The sequence below is a fragment of the Epinephelus moara genome, chromosome 23, assembly GCF_006386435.1.
Source record: "Epinephelus moara isolate mb chromosome 23, YSFRI_EMoa_1.0, whole genome shotgun sequence".
Classification (NCBI taxonomy): Eukaryota; Metazoa; Chordata; class Actinopteri; order Perciformes; family Serranidae; genus Epinephelus; species Epinephelus moara.
The window spans coordinates 32,920,789-32,947,339 of NC_065528.1; the positions used below are offsets into that span (position 1 = coordinate 32,920,789).

The window sequence follows — 26,551 nt, forward strand, 5'->3', positions numbered from 1 at the left end:
GGGGTAGGGCCAAGGGCTAAGGGGTAGTGGACAAGGGCCAAGGGGTAGGGGCTAAGGGGTAGGGCCAAGGGGCTAAGGGGTTATGGACAAGGGCTAAGGGGTAGTGGACAAGGGTTAAGGGGTAGTGGACAAGGGCTAAGGGGTAGTGGACAAGGGCTAAGGGGTAGTGGACAAGGGTTAAGGGGTAGTGGGCAAGGGCTAAGGGGTAGTGGGCAAGGGGGGGTATTGGGATTGGGCCTAAGAGTTGATTGCTTGTTTTTAAGGTTTTAAATCCTCTGGCACCTTCTTATCTAACAGAACTATTGTATCTTATACTCCAGTTAGAGCTCTGAGGTCAACTGATCGGAGACGTCTGGATGTTTCTAGAAGTAGACATAAAACCAGTGGCGACAGAACAGCTCGTCCGTTCATGTAAAAACTCCTCTGACTGAGAAAGCTATCAGTCGCTGCTGAAGACCCGCCTCTTCTTGTTGGCGTATGACTGATTATTCGAGCTTGATTCCTTTGGTCAGCAGTGATTGATTGAAGTTTGACTTGACTTACTTCTGTTTCAGCTTCTTGTTCAGTCTCTCTTTTAAACTCTGTGCCAATCAATTCTGAACAATGTTCATGCGCTGCTTGGATCCATACAGAATTTGTGGTAGCATGTCATTGCATCACACCCACGTGTCCACTCATGTTTTGTTTTTTGTTTCCATCACTACCAATCGATTGATAAATCCCCCTCACTACTGCAGAGTCATTTATCCAGGAATGAATGCTGATTGTAACGTTTCCCACTAAAGACAAACCCAGATGTTGGAGGGTTTTTGTCCAAGGATCTATACACTGATGACTGATCTGAACACTCCCCGCCCCCACCAATGTAAGTGTAACTGTCACCACACTGTTCTGCCCCAGCAGACTGTACTAATCTCTCTGAGTGTACCTGAGTCACAGGTGTGTTCTTCTCGCTGTGACAGTCTGTGTGTTTGATATTTAACATAATGAAGTTATTTCCTGTCGGTTGTTGCTGCTGTTGTTTCTGATGGAGTCATTAATCCGCAGATTTGTTTCATAGTGTCGTCTAATACTTTAATGTTGACTCAGCGTACTGTCTACACACACACACACACACACACACACACACACACACACACACGGTCCGTCGTCTGAATACAAAAGTGTGTTTGACTCTGAATGGCTTTTGTTGATCTCTTTAGTCTCCTTTTAGTCCTGCTTCCTGTCAACAGGGAGGGGTCCTGTTGTGTGTGTGTGTGTGTGTGTGTGTGTGTGTGTATTCACTCACCTCGTTTCCATGCATGTTAGCCACATATTTGAACTCGGGGATGCCGACAGTGTGACGGCGAGGACTGAGACCCAGAGCCAACACCCACAGCTGCTGACCTGAGAGAGACGAGTCAGAGACAGAGTTTTTACAAGTCGCTGTTTCTGAGGAAAATATTCAGCTGAGATGTTTTATTTTGAACAGTTTTATACTGCAGTGGGATAAAGTTCAGCTCTAAACCGACTCCTGACACTGGGTTTGGATAGACTTATTTCACTTCTCCTCCACTGTGGAAACAGACCTGCAACCTGCACCTATATATCTGTGCGTAATGTGAAAGACGTCGCACGTAGTGACGAACACACAGAGAATAATCACTTCTGCAGTTCCTCTTAAAGTGTTTCATTGTTTTGATTCATCTCAGCAACACATTCTCAATACCACTTATATATCCTCGTCAAATACCAACAAAAACAACACTCTAGTTAGCCTCCAGGGTCAGTTTTGGACTCTCAGGGATGGCAAGTCAAACTACGCTTGTTACATGCATTGTGTCTTTTCAAAATAAACTTCCATTTCCTGTGGAAATGGATGTTTCCGCTCATTAAATTCAAACAGTCTCAAATTAGACATAGAATTTAGGTTAACTTTGTTTTTTGATTTACTTCCTAAAGTTTATGCAATAGAAGCACGTGGTTAGGTTCAGAAAAACCCCCATCATGGTTTGGCCTAAAATAAGAACGATTGTTAACTGAGCACAGCGTTAGTTCAGGCAGGACATGATGTCCACACCAGCTCAAATCCCAGCTACATCAGCTGATCTCAAACAGCCCAATCAACTGATGGATCAGCTAATAGATCACATGATTCCTTTCTATGCAACCAATTGGCAAATCTCATTCAGGGCGCCCTATTTAAACTGCCCTACGCTGGAATTCCACTGGATGCGTGTCCGTTGTGGAACGACTGCGCTGGTTATCCGCTGCGTGCTCCGCCGTCCGTCAACACCCACTGGCTGCGTTCGCTGTGCGGAGCGGTGCAGCTCCGCCGGACAGCGGGACCCACGAGATCTCGCAAATTCATGCATAATCTGCTGCGGGGGTCATAAGGACAGAGGGATGTCGTATGCTGTAAAGCCCTGTGAGGCAAATTGTGATTTGTGATATTGGGCTTTATAAATAAATTGATTGAATTGATTGATTGATAATCGTGCGATATAACAAGATGTAGTTTCTATAAACAGAACCACAAAACCAGAGGAGTAGTAGGAAGACATCTGGGTGCACCTCCATGATTAACATCTCCTCGTCCATGGTGTCAACGGGGTGAAATGACGTCTGAAAACCTCTGACCTATTGATTTCAGGCCTGCCTCCGCCCATTATGACGTTTTCAAGGTGTAGTGCGGCCTGCCTCCGCCCATTATGACGTTTTCAAGGTGTAGTGCAGGGAAATATGATCCGCCGTGAACAGTGTGTATTTTATTTTGAAAATGAACCGGATGTTTTATTTTGTTTCTGTGCATGACTTCCTGCCCCGCACGATCTACTCTGTGTTGAATTGCTGCGTTGTGCTCCGGCGTCCGGCAAAAATAGAAGTCCTGCGTATCTGTTGCGGAGGGCTCCGGAGCGCCGCAGCTGAGACGGAGCCAGAACGAGCACAGCTGCACCCAGTGGAAGCACACACATTGACTAGAATTGAATCCTATCGGCTTCGCTGCCGTTCTGGAGCGCAGACGCAACCAACACGCATCTGGTGGAATTTGGGGGTAATGCAGACAGTAAGGATGCCTGGGGGCGTCGGTGTCTGACACCAAAGTCACATCAGCCACAACAAATTTGATCGCACCTGTGTGTCGCTGTGTTGCCTGTGTTCTATTGAATGTCCAAGACAAATTTTTCCTATGGAAGACACTAAAGGCTTATCTTATCTTATCTTATCTTATCTTATCTTATCTTATCTTATCACAGTAACAGCTTAACATCAGCTCTGTGAGTTAAACTCAAACTAGAGCTAATATTTACCCAGAAGACTCACTGAGTCATCAGTGAGATATTCATGACTTGTTCTCAGCTGAAAACATGGAATCATTAACCTCTGTTAGAACAGAGATCATCGTCACATGTTCTCACAACACTGAACCACTGAAGAGCCAAGCGACTTCTGAAATTGAAAACACCGTCACACAGATTTATGCACTCGATTTATGTCCATGTCAAAGTTTAAAGTCTCCTCTGACGATGAGCTCTGCAGCAGCAGCTCAGTTTGAATTTTCAATGCTGCTGATTTTTGGTTGTTAAAAATTTCCATGTAAACAAAACTACTGTAACTCATGTAGGTGAATGAATGAAGCTCTGCAGGCCTCAGCACATCTGTAACACACACACACACACACACACACACACACACACGCGCGCAGTAAAGTGTGAACAAGTCCTCAGCAACATGAAGGAAAGACGAGGAACAGACGAGGTGACACACAAACACACAAACACACAAACACAAAAAGACACACACTCAGGTTGGACGCAGGCCAGCTGGTGTCCTGGATTAGCTCAGATTATCTGTGTGTGTGTGTGTGTGTGTGTGTGTGTGTGTGTGTGTGTGTGTGTGATTAGTCAGATTAAGTCGTCCCTCAGATTAAGTTAACCACCGTTTACAGTCCTGTTATGTGATCACACCAACAGACACACACTCAAGTCAAACCCATGGTTGTCATGGTGACGGACACCTGACACTTTATCAGTCATGCATCATCCCCCCTGTGTGTGTGTGTGTGTGTGTAGTCGGTCTCTTCATGTAGAAGTCATTTTTATTAACTTCACATGCAGAAAATAATTTGTGCTGCAAAACATTTATAAACCAAATGTCATAATTATTATCCGATCTGTTGAGCTGTTGGACGTCATAATTATGAGATAAAGTGTCCAACCTTTTCCTTGGTAAATGTAACATGCCTCTGTTCTTTTACATGTTGATGATGATTCTGAAGCAGGCAGTAAGACAGTCAGACAGACAGACAGTCAGACAGACAGTCAGACAGGCAGGTGTGCCGTTACCTCTGACAGAGCGGCCGATGCTGTACAGGTGTGCGACGTCGGAGTTGGAGGCGTTGACCTGGAGGAGATACTGTTCAATCTCAAGGTTGTTATGGTAACGGAACTCCAACGTGGAGGCCGGGGTGAGGATGAGGAAGGGCAGGAGGAGGAGGAGGAGGAGTGATGACATCACTGCAGTGCGACCTGTGGGAGCAGAAATCAGGAAGTCAGCAGGTTTAAAACAAGAACAAGAACAGCAAGGAAGACGTCGTGAGTGACATTAAAACAGCTGATGATTCTTCACACATTTTAACTAGTGTTTAAAAAGATCTGATGAAACTGTTTCTCTCATCTCATTGGCTGTTCTGAGACTCAATCAGGCGGCAGATTATCAGGTGTGTGACTCATGATGACACATCAGGTCCAAAGGTGCTCCGTCTGTAAACAAAGGTTCAGTGTTTCTCCTGGAAACACTTTGTGTGTCCTCCAGGCCTGAAAACTGCTGAATGCTTTCACTGGCTGGCAGTCATCATCATCATCATCATCATCTTCCTCTTCTTCTTCTTCACCTCTGTTGGCGACACTTCTTGGCGTGTTTCCACTGCCAACTGTCAATCAGGTGACTCAGTTCATTACCTGCGTGCATGAACATGTGGACCTGCATTTGTATAGCTCCTTTCTAGTCTTCCGACCAGTCAACGCGCTTTTTACACCACGAGTCACACTCACACACCTGCTACTCAGTTTTTAACACACTCACACACTGATGGAAGCGTCATGGGGAGCAACTTGGGGTTCATTAGCTTGCCCCTTAATAACCACGATAAAACATGATCTGAAGTGCGACATCTAAACCACAACGGTTACAGAGCAGCCTGATGGCTAAGCCACGCCCCCTCCACTGACTCAGACAAACTATCAACATTCAGCGCCCAGCGCTATGGCAGGTGTCACAGTACACGGCATTTCACAGGAGGCAATTGATGATTTTTGGGGACATAACGATCAGATGTCATTGAGAAGTAACCAAAAGGGCCTAAACTACGCATTGGAGGGATATATTCATCATTTTATTGTTGAGAAGGTCGATGAAAAGCTTAAATTACAAGCCAAAATTTACAGGTCACAGTGTACGCTTGTGAACCGCATCTGGTTGCCGTCACCATCAAAGACAACAAGTTAAAGTGCCACTGAAGTTAAGGTTTTTGGCTCAGAATATGAGAAAAGGATAACGGCCTTTTTACCATCTTTACCAAGAGTGTCTCTCCGTTAGTTTGGTGCTACAGTATTTACACTGAATCATTCAGCATAACGTTTGCCAACCTTTGTTATCTCTGCCATTACAGATAAGTTAATGAAGCTAAGCTCCAGAAGTTAACGTTAGCTTAACTAGAGCCCTTTGGACAACAGCTAACAATGATGTACGATCACCAAAGTACAAAACTAGAACAAAATAGGCTAATGAACTCCCAGCAAACAAGGTGACATGATGAACAACGCAGCTAGGAGCTAACGTTAGGCTAACTTTAGCTAACGTTAGCTAGAGATGTTAAAGATAACTTTATATTTCTTTCCAGCAAAGTGACAATATGTTGCCTCAAACACAATGTTGACTTACCTTAGAACAGATGTAGACATCATTGTTAATCTTATTCACGTTGAGTTGATGTTGTGGTCTAACGTTACCACACAACTTTATCCAAAAGGAGACACTTTTCTCGCTTGAGATGTGGTTTAAAGTGTAAAAATACACCTGGTCGCCCAGCCTCTCAGGATACCTTGTGTCAGAGTTGCATGTACCCCATGCACACCGTTTGACCATTTTTAAACTTCAAATCTTTCTGTAATGCATTTCAATGGACGTCCAGGCAGAGGATGTCCGAGTGTATGGGAATGGCTATACACACTGTGATTGGCTTATCGCATTTGAGGGCGGGGCTTAGCCATAAGTCAATTCAGAGGCTGCAGCCTTCAAAGGATGCGACCTTCGCGGTCTACGTCGGCCACGTCCTTTGAGGACCGCATCAGCAAAACCGAACGGTCTCCAAATGGGACAGTCTGGTCTGCGGAGGATTCCCTGGTCGCATCAACAGTTGTTCTCGCCCTGACCCGTTGGTGTTCCTGTTACCTAGCAACCAGCTGCGCTTAACGAAAGAGGGAGTAAGCTAGTAAGTTAGTCAGCCCTAAATCATGGACCCGGAGATTGTTAGTTTTTGAGAAGATGATTCACCACGAGAGACACCGTCGTGTGACATATTTCAGGCTGATGGAAGGTTTTCAGGTGAACTTATTAAACTCAGATTGTTTAAGCTGTGTGCTTTTAGCTAACGTAATGTTAACAACAGTTAACCGTTAGCTAGTTAGTTCACTAAACTTAATATATAATAGTCAAAGGCACACAATGCATCTTGGGATAGGCAGAGCCATGAAGGATTCATCTGTTGCATCCTCCAAATTCGGGGAAAGAAGGCTGCAGTTCTCGGCCACATGTGAAGGAGCCTTCGACATGGGACGGCCTTGGTCGCGCCGATGTGACGCGATCAGTCCTCAAATGCAGCCTTCGAAAGCTGCAGCCCTGAACTGAGACACAGTCACTGTGTGTGTTCACCCACTGTAGAGAGTGGTGTTCGAACTTTTTATGCCAAACACAAACCTGCATTTATATCTGTGCACAATAGCTTTCATAACGTGTGTTATCACTCCTGAGCCTGAGTCCGACAGATGGAGCTAGTTTCTGCCTCGGACTGTTCTTTGGGAAAAACAAGAGATTTAAAGACGTCAGCTGGGCTTCAGGAAATCTGTTTTCTGATATTTTATGGCCCAAATAATCGATTCTTAGAGAAGATCACTGAGAGATTGATCAATGATAAAGACAGTTGTTAGTTGCAGTCCCGTTTCTGTGTCTGAAAACAACAATAAGATGTGAAATAAAAAATAAAATAGAAGCTTGATGGCGCCGTTTGTCTGCTGGAGGACAACTGAACACTCATCAGGAAGTCATGATCATTTTGCAGATGGATGCTGGGAAGTGAGATCAGAGCAGCTGCACAGACACACGAGCGTTCATGCAGACGCTCAGGAAGTCGTGGGTGACTGTCACATTAAACCTGTCAGCAGGGAGACACATGAATGAAGACACCACTGTTTTGTGGCTGAGGACGTGTGAAACTGGAGAGAAGTTTGATTTAAGTGTCTTTGTGTTCCCGTCACTGACAGTAACTGACATCTGTCCTCTGTACATGCCGTCTGTCCTGAGCTGCTGCCTGTCAGCTTCGTCTTTTCAGGAATTTAAAGTGAAGTGTGGAGGTGTAATTACAGTTTGAGGTGTCTGCAGGTCGTCATCAGGAACACTGTCAGAGACACAGAGTGGCTCCGTGACTTTACAAACAGGTTACTGTCAGATAATAACCAGTCTTCACTCAGTCGAGGCCTCACGTCTCTTACAGCTGTTTGTTTCTGCTCTTTATATTTGGTTCATGTGTTTTACTTCATTGATATTGACATGAATGTCCTCAACTGGCTCCGAAATTGAAGTTAAACCAATGTAAATAACTTAAGTTCAAATCATATTGTTTCCATCAGCAGCCTTGTTACTATGTTGTGTACATGTGCACAGTACACATTCGTTGCAGCTTCATCGTGCACATGCAGATAAACAGCTTCTAAGAAACTAAACCTCTCCACTGGGTTTTATTTTGGTTTTGTTGGTTTAGTCGAGTTAAATTTAGTCAAACTTTGGTTCATTTTCAGTGTCACAGTTCAGTCTTGACTTTGGAGACAAACACTAAAAAAATTCCTGTTCTGTAACTCAAAGTCTGAAGACAACAAGAGACGATCGAAAGCTCTGGAAAAACTCAGTAAGTGGAGTTTGGAGTTTAACAAAAGATCCACAGAAACATGACGTAAATAAATATTACAGGGACAAACAATGATTAACATTATAGGGACCTGCGTTGGGAACCAGAGGTTCGTCGGTTTAAGTCCCTGTCTGCACCAAGTATGAAGCATGGACTGGTAGCTGGAGAGGTGCCAGTTTGCCTCCTGGGCACTGCTGAAGTGCCTTTGAGCAAGGCACTGGACCCCTAACTGCTCAGGGCTCCTGTCCATGGGCAGCTCCCCCTCACTCTGACATATCTCTGTTTAATACATGTATAGGTCCTGTTTGTGTATGTGTGTGTATTTCTGTGTGTGTGTGTGTATGACGTCAGTATGTCAACAAGCCAAAACATGGTAAGCGTCACGATATGAATTTTTCACATCATACTAAAAATTATACCGATATCATGAACAAGATGATATGACACAGCCCTGTTCAGCAGTAACACAACATGTTACATGTAAAAGAACAAAGGTACAACCATCGAAATCAGGGATGCACAATAACATCAGCACGTCATCAGTATCGGCCGATATCAGCTTTGAAATGAAGAATCATGCTTTTTCTTATTCAGCACAATGAATGAATATTACAGACATCATCAGCGTTGGAAAACAGCTGTTCTTTTTGTACCACATGTTCAATCTGGAGAGTGTGTTGCCAGATTTATTGGCCCAATGTAGCGTTTTCTTGCCCTGGGTAATCCGGCTATTCGTATTACTGAGCCCTGAAATTAGAAAAAATATCTGTGGCAATTAGGATCATAAAATTATAAATATAAGGCTTTTTAATGACTTTTAAGACCTAATATTTATATAATTGAATTTAAGACATTCTAAGACTTTGTAAGGAGCTGCAGATGCCCTGATATCAGCAGAAAGTCCAATATCCTGCATCCCTCATCAAACTGTACTTGAAGTACCAAAAGTAAAAGTACTTGTTATACATAAAATTATATCTTTGTCCATAGTAATAAATCAGAATTGTATGCATCATTACTTGTTGATGATATTTTAGATTTTGTTTACCCACATCTGCAAAGTAAATAAAAGCAGTGCTGGACAAAGTATTCAGTTACTTTACTTTAGTAAAACTACTAATAACACACTGTTTAAATACGACACATCACATGCTGTTATCTCTGCACCTCTTGGCTGCACTTGTGCTATTTTTAATGTTGATTTTTTTTTCAATTGTAAATAATTTAATAATTAATTTCACCTTTTATATATTTTTTTTCTTCACTCTTTTATTGTATATTCATTTTTAATTTTTAATTAAATTAAATTAAATTATAATTAAATTAAATTAATTAAATCAAATTAAATTAAATTATAATTAAATTAAATTAATTAAATCAAAATTAAATTTAAAAAATTCTCTTCACTCTTTTATTGTATATTCATTTTTAATTTTTTAATTAAATTATAATGAAATTAAATTAATTAAATTTTCAAAAATTCTCTTCACTCTTATTGTATATTCATATCGTTATATTTTATATTTTTATCGCTCTATAAATCACCCTGCTGTATGAAACGTGCTGTACAAATAAAGCTGCCTCACACTAAACGTTAAAGTCCTGTGTCACTGATGAAATAATTCATATTATTATCAAAATGTACTTAAAGTTATAACATTTAATTATATATAGTATTGTGTTATTATTAATACTGATGGATTTGTGTGTAATTTGCATTTTACTGAACTTGTTGGAGCTGATTTGAACCATTTCATACACTGTTGGATATTTTAATATTTGTACAAACATAATGATTTAAAATATTATTGTGTGAGTCAGCCTAGTGACTACAGCTGTCTGATCAATGTGCAGTAAATTATATTTCCATGTGAGAAGCAGTGGAGTAAAAGTATGAATGGAGAAACTTCAGCAAAGAAGAACCTTGAGTTTGAACTTGATGTGTTGAGCTGTGACTGAAGGTGTGAGCTCAGCACCAGACAACACAAACACACAAACACACAAACACAACAACAACCTGAGTACATGTGACTTATTGATCACACATGCAGGAGTGTGACAGACAGACAGACAGACAGATCGATAACAGACAGACAGATCAGTAGCGACGGTCAAAGGTCTTACCTGTCCGCTATCTGTCGGTCCGCCGGTCCGTCTGTGACTCCAACACCGACCAACACAAACCAACACCGGCCCCGGTGACCGCACTGCTGCCGCTGCTGCAGAGGTGACACACTAACTGTCTCTCTGTGTGTCCGCTTCTTTGAATGAATGTTACTTATTCACCAGCGGGTCTCCCTGTCTCTGCCCGGGAGGGGCGGAGCTTAGAGGACTGTGTGTGTGTGTGTGTGTGTGTGTGTGTGTGCGCGCGCGCTGCAGATTCAACAGGTTTATGAATGAAACAGATGATCCATCCAGTTTAACAGGACAGAGACAGGACAAGTTAATCATCACTACTGTGTGAAACTAAATAAATTAATGTCATTGAATTTAAGCTAAATGTGATCATGAAACATTCAGGGTGCAGCTTAGTTTCAGTTTATTTAAGAAGGCACAGTGAAAATGAATAAATACACACATGGAATAAAAATGTCAGAATTAACCAAGAGCCTATTTTTCACCTGTAGTCCTTCAGATGTTACAGGAGGCTATTTAAAGGTAAGATGGAGGAAGACGTGCCCTCAGAACAAAGTCAGTTACTGTAACATTAGAAATATTTGGAAGTGATGTTATCATGTGCAGGATGATGATGATGATGGTGAAGAAACCAACACAGTGTCGGGAGAAATAAACTGGTACAGTGGCCAGTTCTGTTGTTCCAGCACAAGGGGCATACTGGGCCCAAAATAAAATGAATAACTCTCCCCACATATCCTCAATTATCATATATATTGGCCCCTTATTAAAGGGGCATGTTAGCCCCTTTATTAGGAACAGATGCCCCCCCGCCCAGGGCAACAAGCTAAAAACAAGCTAACAAATTAAAACAAGTTAAAATCCCATCCCTGACTCATTAACGGATGATCTAGAAGACTTTTAGCATTCATCTCAGGCTAATTGTTTTGAATATCAGGACATCTTCCTTTAGCAAGCTAGCTAAAAAGGTTATTTAACTCCAGGTGACGAGCAATGCTAATGACTACTAGCTAGCTAATAACACTTACAAGCTGTTAAAACTATGATACAATACACACACATAGGCTACGTATGACTGTATATTAGATAATCTGAATAATATTTTGGAGGTTATATAATATTATGTAAATGCTAAAAGAAACATGCTAACAATGACACTGCTAATCTGCCTTTTAGCAGGTGTAATCGGAGTCCACACAGTCATGGAAAACCTGGGAAAAAATGTTAGTAAGCGTCCTTGTGAAGTCATGGAAAAGTTTTTGTCAGTGAAAATATGTGGGAAACCTGCATTTGTTAACCATCGAAGTTAAGAGTGTTAGCATGCTATCATGCTCACAGTGGCAATGCTAATATGCTAGTGTTTAAAAAATGGTATTACAAAATTATAATATGCAATGATCTTTTATGATAATTGCTCAGGTAACATGGTCACACTGACAATGCTAATATGTTGATGAGCAGGTGTTATGTTCACAGAGTTAACCATCTCAGTTTAGTGTGTTAGCATGCTAACTTGCTCAAAGTTGCAATGCTAATATGCTAGTGTTTAGAAGCTTCACCATTTAGCATGCAAACATTTACAAATTACAAGTAAACGAGAAAGAAACGTTTGTAGGGAACCTTGAGGAGATTGTAGGACTTCTTGATAAGGCTGGGAGAGCCTTGAAGAGGTTGCACAGGAGCCCTTAAGGAGGTTTGTAGGGTACCTTGGGGAGACTGTGGGGGTCTTTGAAGAGGATAGTCGTTGGCAAGGTTCTAGGACTTCATGGGGAGGTAGAAAGGGCCTTGAAGAGACTGTGGGACTTCTTGAGGAGGTTTATGGGGGATCAAAAGGTTGTAGGGGTCAGTTATTGATTGTTAGTCCCCTTGAAGAAGTTGTAATGTTCTTGCGGAGGTTGTTGGACTTCTTGAGGATGTCTTGTTGGTCCATCAAGAAGTTGTAAGGGGAGCTGAAGAGGTCATAAGGACCTTGGAGAAGTATAGGGGGCCATGAAGAGGTTGTAGGAGTTCTAAAGGGACAGTTTAGTCCTTGAGGATGGTTTAGGAATCCCCAAGAGGGTTGTAAATCATTAAGTAGGTTGTAGGGGCCCTTGAGGAGATTGTTAATATTTGAAGAAGTTGTTGGGTCCTTGAAGATGTTGTAAGGCTCCTTAGAGGAGGTTGTATGGGTCATCAAAGAGATTGAAAGGTTTCTTGAAGAACTTGTCGGATCCTTAATAAGGTTCTAAAACTTCTTGAGGATGATGTATGGTTCTAGGAAGGGGTTGCAGGGATCGTTAAGGTGGTTGTAGCAATTCTTGAAGAAGCTGTAGGGTCTTTGAAAGCCCTTGAGGAGGTTGTATGGGTCATTGAGGAGGATTTAGGGTTCCTTGAAGAAGTTTCTTCAAAAAGTTGTGGAGTTCTAAGGGAAGTTGTAAGGGTCCAGGGAACAGATTGTAGTAAACCTGGAAGATGTTTAAGTCTTTGAGGCTGTTGTAGGAAATAGTAATTTATTACAGTGTTTTACAAATATGTTTAATTTGTTTGAGGTGTTGTGAACATTAAACCATAAGTGACTGACTTCGATAAAATATAGACCAAATGTTTTAAGTCCTTCATCTTGAATTTAGGAACAGACTGAGACAAACTGCTCCACATGATTATAGTCATTAGTTTTACTCCTAAAAGTGACAATTTTTTCGTATAACAACCCCGATCTTTAGAAGAAAGGTTTGTGTGTGGTGGCATTTACAATTAAAGGTTGTTTTAAGTTTCAATGGAATTTGAAAAGTTCTACTTTGGTGCCCCCAAGTGGCAGCATAAAAAAACACACTGTGGCAGAACAATCAGATTTATTTCAAAGATTCTGTAACCCATATGAACATTTACCACTTTCCTTTTTAGCTTTTATCCCCACTTATTTATATATTGTTGTGCTAATCTATTAACCCATAGAAAACTTCTTTTATCGTAGGCAAGATTATTTATATACACATTTCATACACAGAGGAAATTAAAGGTGCTTTACAGAGTGAAGTTTATTAAGAGAAATAAAAGTGCAAACAAATTATTATTATTATTATTACTACATAAAGGCACTTAGAAACAGGTAATAATAACATAAAAAAATGTTTCAGAGGCAGACAAGGCAAAATAAAAATGCAATTTGAGTGCAAATCTAACAGAGAGTGCAAGGACTGGTTGTTTTTAAGTGTGAGTCTTCTTTTATCAGCATTGTTGAATTATTTGGATAATTTTACGTGTTTTTATTGCAGTGAGATGCTGGTTTTATTAAATGTTTTTATTAAAGCAATTATATGTCTTGTTATACACTAAATTATCACTATTGGACCTCATTAGTAGCCATGTATGTAGGTGCATGTGTATATCTGCACATATGTGTTTGTGTGTGTAGAGCTGCAAAGAGTCAGTTAATTGATTCCCAGAAAACTAAATTGAAACTATTCTGATAATTGATTTATCGTTTCAGTTGTTTTTCAACCAAAAATGCCAAAAAGAGAGAGAAAGAATCCGTCCTCAGCTCCTTAAATGTGATGATTTGCTTTTTCTCTTTGTCGTACAGTTTATGAAATATCATGAGGTTTTGAACTGTCCGACAAAACAAGCATTTTGTTAATAGAATAAACAATTAATTGAGAAAATAATAATCAGTTTGCAGAATAAAGGAATGAATCCTTAGTTTACAGACTCATGTGCGTACAGATGTGTATATGTTTACTAATGTGGTTAGGTTTGTTTTCCATCATCTGACATGTTTATTAGATCACAAGTTTATTTGAGAATTATTATGAGAAAACATTTTCACCTTAAAACAACATCAGACTTTTATCTGACCCAAACGATCACTCACTGAAACATTAGTATCTGAGATTTCCTCCCTTTAGACTCTCCAAGTCCTGGGCCCAGATCCTCGGCTCATTGATGAGACTAAACCAGGATTGAAGACTGTGAAGGAGGGAAGAAGTCTCACTCTGACAGATGTGTCAGTCACTGAAGAAACCAGCTGAATGAAATCAAACAGGAAGTGTCAATGACATCAGGTTTGTTTTATGATGATCTGGCACCATCTGCTGGTTGTGACTGCAAACTACAAGTATGACATCAATTTCACCATGTGGGGAAGTTTTCCACACGTGGAATACTTTATATTCCAGGGTGATGTCCTTCACAACAGGTCCATAACTAACCAGACAAGGTAACACAACAAGATTTTAATGTTTAGATGAGTAAATAAGTGGTGTCCTTGAGGAGGCTGTGCTGGTCTTTGCATATAATTAATGGATGCTTAAAAAGATTCTAACGTCCCTGAGAGGGTCCGGTGGTCCTACAGGAGGCTGATAGGGGTCCTTGAACAGATTGTAGGAGTCCTTGAGAATATTTTAGTCCCTGAAAAGATTGTAGACATATTTGAGAATGTTGTAGGGGGTTTTGAAGGAGATGTCAGGGCCTTAGGAAAGTTTTGGGTTCCTTTAAGAAATTGTAAGGGTTCTTGAGAAGATTGTCATTGAAGAGATTGTAAGGGTGACCTTACAGGGAGACCTTGTAGAGGTTGTAGGAGTCATTAAGGAGGTTGTTGGAATCCTTTAAGAACATTTAGGGTCCTGAGAAGACAGCAGGAGTCACTGGAGTCACTTAAGAGGTTGTAAGGTGCTTAAAAAGGTTAAAGAGGCCCTTGAGGTGATTGTATGGGTCAATGAAGAGGTTGCCGGGTCCTAGAGGAAACTGTAATATTCCTTGAGGAAGTTTTAAGAGCACATGGGAAGGCTTGGTGGGATATTGTAGTCCTTGAAATGGTTGTAGAAATCCTTTCAGAGGAGGTTTCAGATAACGCTAGGGAGGTTGTAGGGTCCTTGAGGAAGCTTAAGTGGCCTTGAAGCGGTTGTAAAAGTCTTGAAGAGCTTGCATGCGTCATTTAAGAGGTAAAGGTACTTAAAGAGGTTATAGGCATCACTGGGGTCACTGAAGAGGTTGTACAGCTCTTTGGCCTTGAGGAGCTTGTAGGGATCCTTAAGTAGGTTAGTAGGTTAAGTAGGAGTCACTGTATAAATGACACGAGTTCTTGAGAATGCTGTGGGGGTCCCTGAGGATGTTGTAGTCCTTGAGATGGTTGTAGGAATCCGTGAGGAGGTTGTAGCAGTCCTTAAGGATAATGTAGTCTTTAAGGTGGTTGTAGGGGCTCCAAGGAAGGTTGAGCAGCCTTGAATGGGTTGTAAGGGTCCTGGGTAGGTGTTAGGGGTCAGTGTGGAGGTTGTTAGACTCCTCAAAAAAAGAGGTTCCTAAATACGTTGTAAGAGCATTTAAGAAGGCTTTGGGGGTCCTTGATCATTTTTAGTCCTTGACTTGGTTGTAGTAATCATTTAAGATGAGGCTTCAGAATTCCTTGAGGAAGATCAAGGGATCTTGAAGGGGCTGTAGGAGTCTTGAAAAGGCTGCTTGGTTCCTTAAGGAGGTTGTTGGGGTCCTTGAAGAAAGTGTAGGTGTCATTAGAGTCATTGAAGAGGTAGTAGGGGGCCTTGAGGAGATTGCAGAAGTCCTCGAGGATATTGTATTCCTTGAGATGGTTTTAGGAATCCTTGAGGAGGTTTTTACAGTCCCTGAGGGCATTCTAGTCCTTGGGGAGGTTGTAAGGACCACAAGGGAAGTTTAAGTAGCGTTAAATTGGTTGTAGGGGTATTTCAGGAGGTTGTAAGGAGGTTTGTAGGGTCCTTGAAGAAATTGTAGGTCACTGGAATTACTGAAGAAGAAGTTGTGTGGCTTCTTCAAGAGGTTGAAGGTGGCCTCGCAGAGCTTGTAGAAGTACTTGAGGAAGCCTTGGGGGTCCCTGAGACAGTTGTATTCTTTGAGGTGGTTGTAGGAATCCTTAAGGAGGGTGTAACAGTCCTTTAGGAGGTTGTAGGGACACCAAGGGAAGCTTCAGGGGTGTTGAATCGGTTATAACAGTATTTGAGGAAGTTGTAAGAGTCATATAGGGGATTGTTAGGATCCTTGAAGAAACTGAAGGTGGCACTGGAATCACTGAAGAGGTTCTACAGCTCCTTGAAGAATTTGTAGAAGTTCTTAAGGAGGCTGTAAGAGACTGAAAGTCTTTGAGGATGTTGTATTCCTTGTGATGGTTATAGAAATTGTTGAGGAGGTTGTTAAAATCCTTGGGGATATTGTAGACGTTAAGGAGGTTGTAGGGACCCCCAGGGAAGCTCAAGGGGCCTTGAATAGGTTGTAAGGGTATTTCAGAGAAGGTTGTAGGAGTCATTAAGGAGGTTGTAAGGATCCTTGAAGAAACTGCAGGTGTTGTTAGAGTCACTGAAGAGGTTGTTGGGGGCCTTGAGGAGCTTGTAGTCCTTGCAATAGTTGTAGGATTTCTTGAGGAGGATATAGGGACCCCGATGAAGCTTAAGGGGCCTTGAATTGGTTGTTAGGGTCCTTGAGGAGGTTGGAGGTTTTAGTCATCCTAAACATTTCTCGCCCCACAGCGTATCTGAAACTGGAAAAGTAAAAGTCATTAGTGAGATTTTTCTGGAGACGTTCGGAAAACAAAAATCTGAACTCACAAATCATCAGAGAAACCAAGTTTCTTCATTTGAAGTTAGCCGTCGTGTTCGTAGTCGCAGTTTGTTCGTTGGTGTGAATCTTGTATCGTCTTGTTTCAGTATAAAACTGTGCCGAACATTTCAAACTGTCCGAACAGTCGACACTCAGTGAGGACACGTTGGGATTTAAGACAGAACAGGAAACACAAGCTGAGCTGTTAATGTTCAGTATCTTTGTTTTTTCTCCTTCAGCTGAATCAAAGCTGAAATTAATATTCTGTCATTTCCCTCGCTGAGTGTCAGGTGTAGTTTTCTGCTGCCTCAGCTTATGCTGGCATTAAAGTGAACCGACAGCACTGAAGCTGTTGTTAATCCTCCGTGTTGTACGTTGAGGTAATAATGTCGGAGTAATTGTGGCTCGGGGGGCCGGCGGGCTGACTGACAGCTCATTTAAAACAGACACGGCGAAGGAGACGAGGAGGCGAGAATCAGAAACAGGAAGTTAATGAAGCTGGAGGGATGAGCGACAGGTACAACATCACCGATACACTCGTCTGTCTCTGTGTAATTGAAACCTCGTTTAGCAAAACACAGCCATGATGATTCACCCGTTTTCTCTGAAACCAAAGAATACAGGAAAAAACCTCTAATTTACCTGGAAACAAAGAATTTAAGAGATGGACGGACTCAGCTGGACTCTGACAGGGTCCTTGAGGAGGCTGATGAGGGCCTTGAAAAGGTTTTAGGGGACTGCAGGTGTCCTTGAGGAGATAAAACAGCAGCAGATGTATGTCTTGTTCAAACACCTGATGTGTCAGTTTAAAGGAACAGTTCAACATTTTGGAAAAGATGCTTATTTGCCTCTCTGCAGAGTTAAATCATAGGATTGACATCGCTCTGACGTCTGTACGGTAAATATCCAGCTGCTCGTTAGCTTAGCATAAAATACAGAAGCCCTGAGAGCGCAATGCTATGCTAAGTTATAAAATCACATTAACATACAGGACATATTAATTCACTCCGTAACCGCTTATCCTTTTTCTTTTTGTCGGAGCACCTGGAGAAATCCCACGCTGACACAGGGAGAACATGTCGGAGCACCTGGAGGAAACCCACGCTGACACGGGGAGAACATGTGGGAGCACCTGGAGGAAATCCACGCTGACACAGGGAGAACATGTGGGAGCACCTGGAGGAAACCCACGCTGACACGGGGAGAACATGTGGGAGCACCTGGAGGAAATCCACGCTGACACAGGGAGAACATGTCAGCTCCCCCACCCTGGGTTCAACCCTCCTGCTGTGAGGCGACAATGCTAACCACTGCACCACATATTAATGCGTACACTAAGTGTAAAAGTGTCAGTTGGTGCAGTTTGACGGGGTAAACACTGAACCTGCTCCACATAAACATGACAACATGCTGACGTTAGCTGACTGCAGCCTCACAGAGCTGTGAGCTGTGAGCTCTGTGTTGTTTTAAGGAGCATAGATAGTGTAAAGATGGACGACCTGCTCTCTTGATAACAGACTGTGAGCTTCGTGTCGGCAGCGGCTGAGCTTCATTCTTCAGATTCTTGTCTCTGAAGCTACACAGATATAAAAATAGTTTTATTATGATTGATGTGTGTTTGTGCCGGCGGTCATAAAGCAGGTGCATCTGACATTTAAACATTGTCTAACACACACTCTGGATTAATAACACAAGTTCATTGAGAATGACGGCCATCTCAGGTGAAGCTCAACCAATCAGAGGAGGGAATGTCAGAAACAATGACAGCAGACACTAAAACAGGCAAGACAAGAAAATCAGAAGAAAATGTTTCTGTAAACCACCAACACATCAATGTTTCTAAAGTGACGTAGTAGCTGACTGTCATCAGCAGGTGGAGGGGATGGTGGGACACTGAGGAGAGACGCCTACTGAGCTGCAGACACTGTTCAACACCAACACACAACACTGGTTGTTTTTTTAGTGAGTCACTGCTGTGTTTGCAGCATTTTTTAGTCACTGAATGTGGGTGTTTTGTGGAGACCTACAGCTGTTTTTCCAGCGGGACATGAAAAGTGGTCGTTTGTTAACTGAGACATCACAGCATTATTTGCACGATAGTGCCACAAAAGGTCGCCGAGACACCGCTGTGTTTCCTGCCGAGGTAGGGGGTCGGCCCATTGGTCCAACTGCCCATTGTTCCGACCATATTAAACCCATTGTTCCGACCATATTAAACCCATTGTTCCGACCATATTAAACCCATTGTTCCGAAGTCCCGTTGTTCTGAAATCATCATGATGCCCTGTGGTTAAGGTCTGGTTAGGTTTAGGCACAAAAACCACTTGGTTAGGGTCAGGAAAAGATCATGGTGTGGGTTAAAATGAAAAAGAAAGTGACAAACACATAAGCTGTGAGCCGGCTTCGCCTCAAGCCTTTCCCAGCTGACCCAGAGCCGGTCGCGGCGCACCATCAAGGTAGAAATACGCCCGCCGGGAGCCGTTCAGCACCGCTGAGAGCTCCCCACACAACCCGAACCCCAGAGTTAATAACAGGAGGTTATGGTGTTTCACTCTCTCCTCTCTATGACACTTGTATCTCGACCAGTAGCCTACTTTTGTTGCGTTGCTGATCCTCTATGGTACACAAATACAGTATAGCCTAGTATAATCACATATCGGAACAATGGGACGTCGGACTAATGAGAGGTCGGAACAATGCTACGGCACCCCGAGGTAGTGCCACGTGTAGTTCACTGGTCGACACCAACAAACAACAAAACTAGTTGTTTTTAGCTCGCTGTCTTTAGCCGTGTTTCCAGCAGCTTTTAGCCTCCAAACGTAGGTGTTTTGTCGTGACCTGTCACTGTTTTTAAACCAGGAGTAATGCCATGAAATGCAGTTGGTTTTTTTTATCCAGCAGCTTTTTAGTCTCCAAACGTGGGTTTTTTTTGGAGAGCCGTTGCTGTTTTTCCAGCAGAATAATAGCATGAAAAGTGGTCGTTTTGTTAACTGAGACATCACAGCATTATTTGAACGATTGTGCCACAAAAGGTCGCCGAGACATCGCTGTGTTTCCTGCCAAGGTAGTGCCACGTGTAGTTCACTGTTCGACACCAACAAACAACAAAACCAGTTGTTTTTAGCGAGTCATCTTTGTATTTCCAGCAGCTTTATAGCCTCCAAACATGGGTGTTTTGTAGTGACCTGTCACTGTTTTTTGACCAGGAATAGTGCCATGAAATGCATTTTTTTATTTTTTACCAAGACATCCATGTGTTTCCAGCAGCTTTTTAGTCTCCAAACGTGGGTGTTTTTTGGAGAGCCATTGCTGTTTTTCCAGCAGAATAATAGCATGAAAAGTGGTCGTTTTTTTCACCAAGACATCACAGCATTACTCGCCTGGGCAGTGGCCCCCAAACTGGGTATTCCTAACTGTAACCAAGTGTTTTGTGTCTTTTGTATCTAACCTGAACCACACATGAACCATGACGTTGTTGAAACATAAAGTTTTAATGTACTTGTAACATAATAATGTGCAAATATAACGTATCTGTGGTTTGCAGAAATGCACGATGCCATCATTTATTCTGGTGACTGGGCTGTGAACAGTAACTGAAGCTGTCAGACTGTACTGCAGTAAAGAGACAACACTGACCTCAGAGATAAATGAAAGAGTTAAAGTTATATAAATTTACGACAAAGTACTGTGTGATGTAGAATACCAGCTCAGACCTGAGAGCAGCTGCTGGCAAAAACTCAACAAACATCTCAGGATGCAGAAACACATCTTAAATCCTCCACCTCAGTCATTACCTGCGCTCCATCGTTGTGCTGTGTGTGCAGAGAGGCGGTGCACGGAGGTGAGTTGGCACAGTTGGCCTTGTCTGTCAGACAGGTACGGCAGGTTTGAGTTGAGTTGGCAAGGAGAAGGATAATCCACATTATGTGGAGCTGTGAGACAGACAGACGGACGGAGACACACCTCTGAAGACAGACAGGAGGAACATGAGAACAAGAGTCAGGTTGAGAGAGAGACAGACCTCCACACAAAGTTAATCTGTTTGAGATAAGACTCTAAGTCTGTGAGCTTTGGAGGAAACCTGAAATCCAGACCATCATATTTCCATAATCTGCCTCATATCCTAACCAACAGGCCCAGACACACTCATCTCCATTCCCATCATGCACTTGGCCTCTGACACATTACCATAATCCATCCAGCCTGTGCAGACTTCGGGACGGAGTTTTGGGAGGATGCACGCTGCGAGCTGCAGCTGCTCTCATATTTTTGAGTGAGGATCTCGTGTAGCTCGACTTATTGTATGAAAATAATATTTCATTTTACAGTATTTGAATAATATTTTTTACAGAACGCTTGGAGGCTGATGTCTTTCTCTGTTGTTGCAATTCAAATTATTCATGACAACAGCCACAGAAGCATCAGAAAATGTTGGCACTGAACGTTTGTGAAAACCATGAGTAGGCTGCATTTGTATGTTTCAAACGTATCATACCAACATTTCTTAAGTGATGTAACATATGAGCTGACTGCGTCATCAGCAGGTGGAGGGGATGGTGGATGGTGGAGGTGTGACACAGAGGAGAGATGCCTGCTGAGCTGCAGACACTGTTCAACACCAACAAACAACTAAACTGGCTGTTTTTCGGCGACCCATCACTACATTTCCAGCGGGGATTGGGTATCTCACATAGTAAGAGTCTAATGTAACTTATCCGTGATTTTCTGCAGATTGGATTGTCACAGTAAGTTATTGCATACCTTCTGTGCTTTTGCAACCTCTTGTGTGTTTTGATCCTCTTCACTGAACCTCTCTTCTTCCATGCTCGACCTTTTCCTTCTCTCCCTGTACCTCCTGAAACAGATTTTACAGGTTGAGGCCTCTGTAACAAAAGTGTGTGCTTTAAATATGATGTTTATCTCTGATAAATTCGTCGGACAATAGCCCCTCTGAGGCCTGTATTGTTGAAGTGCCTGACTGTGTCTCAAGTGATCTCTCTACAAATCTCCCAGAAATCACAGAGCAGTGAAATTACCCAGCGTTTTCTGAAATCAGACATATCATCCACTCACAGTTTGAAGGACTTCAGACCTACCTGCTCATCATGTTGTGTCCTCAGGGACCACTCCTTGTCTACCAGTGCCTGCTCACTGTGTTCCCAGTATGCTTCCAGTGCCTCAGGCTTCCTGCCCAGTGCGTTCTGGTGACGCAGACTTGGATGTTTTTAGTCTTCTTTCTGTCAGCTCTGCGAAATGTGTGCTGCATTTATACTCTTATGATTATGTTGCATGTGTTGATGGTGCTTTTTGTGGTTGGTGTTCGATGGTGGTGGCGTGTGACTGTGAGTCTCTCATCAGCCAGGTCGATGTTTTCAAATGTAAACATCAGTAAACATCAAGGGAACGATGTAGAAGAATGGGCACCAGCTGAAGTAGCATCCTGCTAGCCGCTGTACAGACGCTGGAAATAAACTGGACAACCTCCATGCTGCGTCAGTTTCTGACGGGATATCAGGGACTGTAAGACCCTTTGATTCACTGAAATCTTGGACAGTGCCATTTGACCAGGTGACACTTTTTCTGTATACTGATCTGACAGAGCAGAGGACTCTGAGAGAGAAGGGGAGGGCTTTACGGTGAATTAAGACTGGTGTGATGGTGGGAATGTGAGCTGCTGTCCTGTTCCTGCTGTGGATCACTGCTGTACACCGTCCAGAGGCGGCTGCAGAGCGACGCTGCCCGTGTTCACGAGGAGCGAACACGCAGCTGTCTTGTTGAGGTCGGGATGTGCAGCACAGGTGGGTAGAGTAGCCAAATATTGTACTCAAGTAAGAGTACTGATACTTTAGAACAATATTACTCAAGTAAGAGTACTGATACTTTAGAACAATATTACTCAAGTAAAAGCAAAAAGTAGTCATCCAAATAATTACTTGAGTAAGAGTAAAAGAGTATTTGGTGAAAAAACTACTCAAGTACTAACTGTTGAGTAATGTCTGATTTATTTGTAAAATAAGAACATGAACGTAATCAATCAATCAAAAATAATAATCTGCAAATTCAAACGATACCCCTTTAACTAAAACAAAAATAAATTAAATCTTTACAAACATAACATAAATCAAGGCACAAGAAACACAAATATATTCTTATATATACTGTACACACACATATATATATATATATATACAGTATACATATATATATATATATATATGTAATTATGTACTCAGAGGTGGGTAGAGTAGCCAAATATTGTACTCAAGTAAGAGTATTGTTGCTTTAAAACAATATAACTCAAGTAAAAGTAAAAGGTATTTTGCATTAAAACTACTCTGAAAAGTACAATTTATCCAAAAAGTTACTCAAGTAAATGTAACTGAGTAAATGTAACTAGTTACTACCCACCTCTGATGTGCAGACAGTTAAATCATTCAAAAGCCAGAACCATCCTGAAACATTGACGATTTAGCAACAACAGAAGACGACGTAAAAAAGGAGCTGATGGGAATCACATTTCACTGGAGTTGTACCTCTTATAATTCCATGTGACTAATAAATTATTAATTAATTCTTCTTATGAGCTACCAGTTGTCTTCTCAGCATTATTCTGTGGCTGACTGGTACTATATTATATATTCTGTATATTTATTGTTACAGCCATTTGGTTCACCAGGTCTTCAGAACTCAAGAAGCCTCTTGGATGAGAGGTGAAACGTCTTTTAGAAACTCAAGCAAGTCCAGTTGCCTACAATATAACACTTAGGACACTAATAAAACCAACTAACAATTAATTTGTTGCAGCTGTGAGTACACTAAACAAAAATCTAAACACTTTTGCTTTTGCTCCCATTTTTCACAGGTTTAACTTAAAGATGTAAAACTGTTTTTATTGATATATTTCTCTCAAACTTTGGTCGCAAATTTGCTTAAACCTTCTTAAGTGGTCACTTCTCCTTTCCCAAAATAATCCATCCACCTGACAGGTGTGTTTTGGGATGGTCACAATGAAAGAACACCTGAAAATGTGACGTTTGATCACAACACAACGACACAGACGTCACATCGGCACAGTCCTTCGAACCAAACATAAGCCATCCCTAATGTTGTTTCTGTGGATTTTGCAGTACATCCAACCAGCCTCACAACTACAGACCACATGTAGCCACACCAGCTCAGGACCTCCACATCCAACATCTTCACTTGCCAGATTATCTAAAGCCAACAAAACTGGTCAGCTGGCAATTTGTCTGCACAACTGAAGAATTTCAACACAAATTGTCAGAAACTGTCTCAGAGAAGCTCAACTGAATACTTGATATCCTCAACAGGGTCATATCCGACTTGTGAAGTTGTATGGTTGGTTGGATGTACTGCCAAATTCACGGACATCACATTGAAGACGACTTATGGTTGTGAAATGAACATTAAGTTTACAGTCAACAGCTCTGATGGACATACCGGCGGTCAGCATGTTAACAACACGCTCCATCTGTGTCACTGTGTGATCAGACATCACATTTTACTGTGACCGTCCCAATACACACCTGTGTAGGAATGATGCTGTTTAATCAGACACACCTGTCAGGTGGATGGAGAAGTGCTCACTGACACAGATTCTAACAAATTTGTGACCAAAATTTCAGAGAAATATTTCTATGTTTAACTTAATCCTGTAAAAAATGGGAACAAAAAACAAACGTGTATAAACCAGCAGATTGTTGCAAAAGCAATGGTTAGTTTCATCTTTGCTGCTTGACTGGGGAGATAATCAGAGGGGCGGAGTCACTAACACCAGGACTGAAGACTGGGTAGAGTTTCTCGGTGAAGGAGCAGCCGGTGAAGGAGTAGAGAAGAGCTGCAGAATCTGCATTATAAAAGGAGACCAGACCCTCCTCATAATCCACAAACACTTGGACCTTCTCAGGCGGATCACTGACAGAGAAAGAAACAACCTCGCTAGCGAGTGCAAAGAAGTGTTTTTGAAACTGAATTATAGTCCAGTAGTCGTTCTCAGAGTTTAGGGAAAGTTCTCCATTCCTGACAGACTCTTTGACCACTCCTAAAATCCACGCCGTCTTCCCTTTAACTTGAACATCGTAGGAAAATCTTTCACAAGAGAAACCCTGCTTTCCCAGGACAAAGTTGTCTTGGAATTCATCCGTCTCACCACCGTAGTGAACTTGTTTCCCATCATCAGACAGAATCAGAGTAGGATGTGCGGTGTCAGGATCCAGAGTCACATCTACTGCCGTCTGCTGAATGCTCTTCAGATAAGCTTCATCCAGCTTCTCCATCTTATTTCTGACTGTCGTCGTCAGCTGATCCACCGCAGTCACCAGAGTTGTCCTCAAGATTCGTCCATATGATGCTGGAGAGACACTGAACTCTGGCAACTTGTTGGCGAGTGGAGCTGCAGTCACAGATGGGAAGCTCTGGAGGAAGTGGAGGTGGTCTTCTGAGCATGAGAGCTGCTCCACCTCATCGCGTCTCCTGATCAGCTCAGAGATTTCCTGCTCCAGCCCTTGGATGAAATCTTTGGCCTGTTTATTTGTGGTTTTCTGCTTGGCTTCAGTCATCCTGATGAGCTCGGCCTGAGCTCTTTCCAAAGACTGGATCAAAGTGTTGAAGACCTGAACACCATCAGCCCTCTCTCTGTCTGTAGCTTCCTTGCTGAGCTTCTCCCATTGTCTGATCTCCTGAAGCTTCAGTTGCCTCTCCACGATCTTATCCAAAATTGCAGCCTCTGTTTTCAAAAGCTCTGTCTTTTTCACTTCGTATTCTTCTTTCAGAGGAACAACATGGTGAAATTTGTGACTTGTATCAACGCAGGTCTGACATATGGGCTTCTGTTCATCCTTGCAGTAGAGCTCCAGAGGTTTGCCGTGCACAGGACACACACTCTCATCATTATCAAACAGCTGATGGATTTTCAGGCTGGATTGTGTTTGATGAAGCTGGTAGTTAATTGCTAAGCCGACGGTCAGACATGCCAGGCCTAACCACAGGCAGGACTTCAGCCTAGTGCGTTTGGTTCCAGTAGGAACGTCAGAGGAAGCTTCTGCAGGTGTCTCAACTTGTTGCTCTGAGCTGTTCCCTGCTTTTCTTTCAGCTGACTGTCTGAACTGAGCAGCCATCTCAGTTATGAAGGTATTCACCTTCAGCTTACATTTTCTATTAACTTGCTCTTTACACATGGGACACCGGCGCTGCGAATTAAAACTCAAGTGCTGCTTGATGCAGCTTTTGCAGAAGTTGTGTGCACATGGTAACGTGACTGGATCTGTGAACACTTCCAGGCAGATGCTGCACAGCAGCTGGTCCTCACTCGGCAGACAGTCGGCAGCCATCATGTTGAAACCCTGGAACCAAAAGAGAAAGAATGACTTCAGCCGGGCTTAGACTACAGGAGTTTTAAAATCCTAACCCATTTTGAAATCTGGTTGCATCACAGATGGTCTTCTCTCTAATCTAGTCTCAAACCTGCACACACTACAAGACATGAAAACACACGACAGGATATTAAGAATATTGTGCCAAAGGGAGCATGAATGCACCAAATCTCAACTCAACTCAACTCAAACTTTATTTATAAAGCACATTTAAACAACCAAGGTTGACCAAAGTGCTGAACAGGTCAATAGAAATAAACAAGCAAATACAATTAGGTACCTAATAGTACACCACAATAATAACCATAAGATACATAAAATA

The 26,551-nt window shown here is 42.2% G+C and overlaps 2 protein-coding genes across 2 annotated transcripts in view; both read right to left on the bottom strand.

Moving 5' to 3' along the window:
• The window catches only part of cpm (carboxypeptidase M), a 34,396-nt gene extending 23,972 nt beyond the window's left edge, over positions 1 to 10,424 (bottom strand). The window contains exons 1-3 of the mRNA XM_050036461.1: positions 10,286 to 10,424; positions 4,326 to 4,508; positions 1,289 to 1,386 (exon numbers count right to left, since the gene is read on the bottom strand). Coding sequence (XP_049892418.1) covers positions 1,289 to 1,386; positions 4,326 to 4,494 — 267 coding nt within the window. The 5' untranslated portion in view covers positions 4,495 to 4,508; positions 10,286 to 10,424. The remainder of the gene's footprint in view (positions 1 to 1,288; positions 1,387 to 4,325; positions 4,509 to 10,285) is intronic.
• Positions 10,425 to 24,579: 14,155 nt separating this feature from the next.
• Positions 24,580 to 26,551, bottom strand: part of LOC126385271 (E3 ubiquitin-protein ligase TRIM21-like) — a 9,813-nt gene continuing 7,841 nt past the window's right edge. Inside the window, exons 2-3 of the mRNA XM_050036881.1 lie at positions 25,738 to 26,199; positions 24,580 to 25,683 (exon numbers count right to left, since the gene is read on the bottom strand). Of these exons, the coding sequence (XP_049892838.1) occupies positions 24,580 to 25,683; positions 25,738 to 26,199 (1,566 nt within the window). The remainder of the gene's footprint in view (positions 25,684 to 25,737; positions 26,200 to 26,551) is intronic.